The 6,206-nt window shown below is 34.9% G+C and overlaps 1 protein-coding gene across 2 annotated transcripts in view; it reads left to right on the plus strand.

The window, feature by feature from the left end:
• The first annotated feature begins 3,333 nt into the window (after positions 1–3,333).
• LOC125651802 (peroxiredoxin-5, mitochondrial-like) overlaps positions 3,334–6,206 on the plus strand; it is a 13,167-nt gene continuing 10,294 nt past the window's right edge. The window contains exons 1-2 of one of the 2 annotated variants that reach the window (XM_048880580.1): positions 3,334–3,487; positions 4,230–4,364. In XM_048880580.1, coding sequence (XP_048736537.1) covers positions 3,392–3,487; positions 4,230–4,364 — 231 coding nt within the window. In that variant the 5' untranslated portion in view covers positions 3,334–3,391. Of the gene's footprint in view, positions 4,045–4,229; positions 4,365–6,206 lie in introns of both variants that reach the window. The other variant, XM_056164948.1, reaches the window with a different exon arrangement.

Here is a 6,206-nt window from a genome sequence, read left to right on the forward strand (position 1 = left end):
CATCCATGTTTTTAATTGAAAATATTCTACTGGGAACAAAGTCTTATGTGTTTAAGATTGAAGATGGTATTTTGTGCCTCATTTGGTTGAACCTATATATATATTTAATATATATATTTAATGGCAATGGCATTCAGAAGCCAGACAGGTAGGAGTATTAAAGGAGTATAACAGCTATTTATGGGCCAAAAATATTGCTTTATAGTTCTTAAAGTTCAATTATTTTCACATTGCAAAAAGTCATAAACTAATTTTTATGCATGAACTTTAAGATTTTTCTGAAACAGATTTCAAATGTGGAATAGGATGTCACAAAGTGAGGATTGTTGACACATCTGAATTGTTTAAAATCTTAGTTTTCAGACAGTTTTATGCCTGAAATCATAAAGATTTAGAACAAACCTCAATTTCATTGTGGTTGAAACACAACATTTTCTTCTTTTTTTTTTTTGGCCAGAAAGCTCTGAGAAATATATCGAGTTTTGACCAGTTGCTAGGAAGTTTGAATTCATGATTCCAGCGATGGATCCAAAGGCAGTTTTTTAAAAAAAAATCCTGTGACCTTGACATTTTGATAATAAATTATCTTTAGAGGGTCAAGATATTTTAAGGTCATATGTGATGTTTTTGTGCCATTCTTTTTCTATTTTCTCATCACCTCGATATAAGAAGTTCTTGTATGAATTCTGAAATAGGTTTATTGAATTTTATTTTGTAATACATTTGTAATATAATTCACTATACTTCGTGTATTGACCAGGTTAACCCAGTGGTTAGATCATGTATCAAAATATGCTTACTCCAATCAGACCTTGTAATATACTTCATTTTGTAGAAAAAAGATACAATGCAAGTGAATTGTAAATGAAATGTCACAAAAAGTATATATATATTATTGAGGAAAGTTGTATTATGTCCTCAAGTCAAAATAAATGTTTTGGTCAAGTTGATAAAGTTACTCGATCTTAGATATTTGGCCTGGACAAAAGTTTCACAATTTTTTCACAGTAGCAATGCATTGTCCAAATAAGCTTGAACTAGTTCTAGTTGTATTGAATAATTTGCAGACCTCCTTGGGAGTAATACATAAATGTAGGAGTAATGCGCAAATGTGGGAGTAATGCATGAATGTGGGAGTAATACATGAATGTGGGAGTAATGCATGAATGTGGGAGTAATGCGTGAATGTGGGAGTAATGTACAAATGTGGGAGTAATACGTGAATGTGGGAGTAATACATGAATGTGGGAGTAATACGTGAATGTGGGAGTAATGCGTGAATGTGGGAGTAATGTGAGAGTAATACATGAATGTGGGAGTAATACGTGAATGTGAGAGTAATACGTGAATGTGGAAGTAATACGTGAATGTGGGAGTAATACGTGAATGTAGGAGTAATACATGAATGTGGGAGTAATACATGAACGTGGGAGTAATACATGAACGTGGGAGTAATACATGAATGTGGGAGTAATACGTGAATGTGGGAATAATGTGCAAATGTGGGAGTAATACGTGAATGTGGGAGTAATACGTGAATGTGGGAGTAATGCATGAATGTGGGAGTAATACGTGAATGTGGGAGTAATGTGGGAGTAATACGTGAATGTGGGAGTAATACGTGAATGTGGGAGTAATACGTGAATGTGGAAGTAATACATGAATGTGGGAGTAATACGTGAATGTAGGAGTAATACATGAATGTGGGAGTAATACATGAACGTGGAAGTAATACATGAACGTGGGAGTAATACGTGAATGTGGGAGTAATATGTGAATGTGGGAGTAATATGTGAATGTGGGAGTAATGTGCAAATGTGGGAGTAATACGTGAATGTGGGAGTAATGTGCAAATGTGGGAGTAATACGTGAATGTGGGAGTAATACATGAATGTGGGAGTAATACGTGAATGTGGGAGTAATACGTGAATGTGGGAGTAATACGTGAATGTGGGAGTAATGCGTGAATGTGGGAGTAATACGTGAATGAGTAATCCTAGGATCGTGACATACAGACCAAAACAATCTTGCATATTAAAAGTTCTAGAATAAGTCTAAAGATATTTATGGACAATAATGTATACACCCCAGTTACGTCTATAGTGTTAAGTAACCTTAATATCAGGTGTTACATGAAATAGATTACATAGGCCTTGTCAAAAAACAAGATTTTTAGCCAAGTTGCAATGAAGTTGAACTCGGCTATTGGTTTGGTGATGCGGGCGGGCGAGTTGGCGGGCAGGTGGGCGTCCCGGATGATAACTCGAAAAGTTTACAATCTAATCAAATGAAACTTTGATATATTGTTGGGTACCAGGAAGACCCCTATTGATTTTGGAGAAAAATGGTCAAAAGTCAAGGTCACAGTGACTGAAAACAGAATGAAAATTTCAGAAAAATTTGGTTTCCCGGATGATAACTCAGAAAGTTTAAACCCGAATCAAATGAAACTTTGATATATTGTTGGGTACCAGGTAAGGAAGACCCCTATTGATTTTGGAGAATAAAGGTCAAGGTCACAGTGACCGAATATAGAATGAAAATTTCGGAAAAATTTGGTTTCCGGATGATAACTCAGATAGGTTAAATCTGAATCAAATGAAACTTTGATATATTGTTGGGTACCAGGTAAGGAAGACCCCTATTGATTTTGGAGAAAATAGGTCAAAGGTCAAGGTCACAGTGACCAAATATAGAATGAAAATTTCAGAAATATTTGGTTTCCAGAGGATAACTCAAAAAACTTTAATTTGAATCAAATGAAACTTGGATATATTGTTGGATACCAGCAAAGCAAGATCCCCATTGATTTTGGAGAAAAAAGGTCAAAGGTTAATGTCACAGTGACCGAAAATAGATTGAAAACTTCAGACAAATATGGTTTCTGGACAGTAACTCAAAAAGTTTAAAACTGAAATTAGTTCTTCAGAATTATAGATATGCCACATCATTCCTGACTTTACAATGTATCCCATGCAAATCGGCTCATGCACCCCTGGGTGCATATATTGATTTTTTTCATTAAATTACCAAGTGGCACTCCCCCCCCCCCTCCTCGTCACAGGTAAGGTGTGTATCCAGTGTGAGCATCTAATGTCTAAGGCACAAATTCTCCCAGTGACCTTGACCTTTCCAGGTGATTTTGGGTCATGACATGCCCTTGGTTCATGAAAGCAATCTTTGTATAAAGTATATGCACCTATTGCCTCTAAAACCATTATACACGAACAGAATAGCACAGACAGAAAGAATGGATATAATCACCTATCCCCATCTTCCCAAGTGGTAAGATGCCTATCCCCAATTTCGTCTGCGGGGTTGACGAAAGCGAAAGTAGACGCATGTCTAAAAATAAACATGACGTGTAACTTGCAACGAAAGTATAACAAAGATGGCAACCTCCATGAGATCCTTTTGTGCAGGAATAAATCGAGTACTTGCACGATCGTTATGTAACCCAGCAGTCAGCAGCAATCGCACAATAACAGTATGTGTAACAATCTGTGTTAAGATTTGATCCTAAATTCGTCCTCATTATTCGCCATATGGTGCTGTTCGTTGTGTAACCTTTTAACTCCTTCGACTTCGTGACCACGAATATTCTGCCAGTTTGTGTGTGCACATGGTTTAGAAATGTTGAAATAACATTTTAAAAATGTTTTAAAACACATTATGGTATCCTTGTTTAATTATTTATGTTAATTTTTGTGAAGCGAAACAGAAAGTGTAATATTTTAATATGTTAACAATAGTCCATCCTATTGCCTCGTTGTACATTATCATTATGTATACAATGATGTACAGTGCTATGCGAGTATCAGTAATACTTCATTGCTTTTATTTCATCAACATGTGCAGAATTAGGTCAACTCCTTCATTTTTATGTAATATCACACATATTGACCCAGTATCTGAGTATATTGTCAGAACTAAGCTTACGTTTATTACTGTGAGGACCAGGTTGGGATGATATTGATGAGATATTTGCCATTATACCTATGAGATTGAGGCTGACATCAGTTGATTCCCTTGTCCAAAGATATGGTATAATTGTCCACACATCACTAAGATTAATATTGTAAAGATAATTTATAAATATGTTAATATTAGATCATGAATATGATAGGTCTGATATAATTCAATTTTCAATCCTTATGATAGTTATCAGTTATAGTATTACTGCAACAGTCACTGCAAAATTACATATTGTACATTTGTAACCATTACAGAAAGGGGAGAGAATTCCATCTGTGGACTTGTATGAAGATTCTCCCGCAGAACCACTGAATGCACAGGAATTATTCAAAGGAAAGAAAGGAGTTTTGTTTGCAGTGGTAGGAGCCTTCACGCCCGGCTGTTCAGAGGTAAGCCAGTAAAGCCTTGTTAATCTATAGTAGAGTATGTTACCTCAGGCAATGTAAACGGGAGAGGATTTTTGGCTCTTCAGTGGTCTCTTTTGTACAGCAATTGCACATTTCCAGACCTTTCTGGCAAGTGAAAATACAACCTTAAATGTATTACAGTAACCTCCATTCTAATATCAAATCAAAATATTACGATAATTAAAATTATGTATTGTCTTTTTTTCAATAAATATTTGCTAGAAATGATGAGATCTGATAGTAAGTTTGTACATTTCGTACTTTCGGTGATTGTAATATATTCATGGCACCTTTTTCTGGGCTTGCTGGAAAGACCTGAGAAGTTGTGATTGATTTGTACAGCTAACCTGGTATACCTGGTAGTAGAGTGTACAGAGTTATGGTGATGTCTCCAAGAAACTGGCATAATTCAGCTTTATTGATTTGCAATTTTATGATGTACCAGTTGGTAATGAAACAAGACTTTTAATTTATCCATATATTCCATCTACTGAACTTGCAGAATTGATTAATAGGAGTAAAATTAAGGCATCTGATCTTTGTGATTTGTTCATAACAAGCTATGTTTCATCTCATCCCAGCCTACAATTTAAGAAGTTTTGATTGATTGATTTTGTGTTTGTTTAACCTAAAACTAGAAAAATTGGGTCTGAGGTTGCACCAAGCATAAAAAAGGTAAAAAGCTGTCATAATTTACTGTTGAAAAATTTGGGTAAACTAATGCACTAGATGTATGATGTCATGATACAGAAATCAGTAGATGTATGATGTCATGATACAGAAATCAGTAGATGTATGATGTCATGATACAGAAATCAGTAAATGTATGATGTCATGATACAGAAATCAGTAGATGTCATGATACAGAAATCAGTAGATGTATGATGTCATGATACAGAAATCAATAGATGTATGATGTCATGATACAGAAAGCAGTAGATGTATGATGTCATGATACAGAAAGCAGTAGATGTATGATGTCATGATACAGAAAACAGTAGATGTATGATGTCATGATACAGAAAGCAGTAGATGTATGATGTCATGATACATAAATCAGAAGATGTATGATGTCATGATACATAAATCAGTAAATGTATGATGTCATGATACAGAAAGCAGTAGATGTATGATGTCATGATACAGAAAGCAGTAGATGTATGATGTCATGATACAGAAATCAGTAGATGTATGATGTCATGATACAGAAATCAGAAGATGTATGATGTCATGATACAGAAATCAGTAGATGTATGATGTCATGATACAGAAATCAGTAGATGTATGATGTCATGATACAGAAATCAGTAGATGTATGATGTCATGATACAGAAATCAGTAGATGTATGATGTCATGATACAGAAAGCAGTAGATGTATGATGTCATGATACAGAAATCAGTAGATGTATGATGTCATGATACAGAAATCAGTAGATGTATGATGTCATGATACAGAAAGCAGTAGATGTATGATGTCATGATACAGAAAGCAGTAGATGTATGATGTCATGATACAGAAATCAGTAGATGTATGATGTCATGATACAGAAAGCAGTAGATGTATGATGTCATGATACAGAAAGCAGTAGATGTATGATGTCATGATACAGAAATCAGTAGATGTATGATGTCATGATACAGAAAGCAGTAGATGTATGATGTCATGATACAGAAAGCAGTAGATGTATGATGTCATGATACAAAAAGCAGAAGATGTATGATGTCAAAATTAAAGAGGAAGGCAAGATGGATTTCTTGCTGTTTTATGGGGTTTTCACCCAAAATGAATTACATGTATATAGTTGTTTTGGAAACAGGGCCTA

Source organism: Ostrea edulis, chromosome 5 (assembly GCF_947568905.1).
Source record: "Ostrea edulis chromosome 5, xbOstEdul1.1, whole genome shotgun sequence".
NCBI lineage: Eukaryota > Metazoa > Mollusca > Bivalvia > Ostreida > Ostreidae > Ostrea > Ostrea edulis.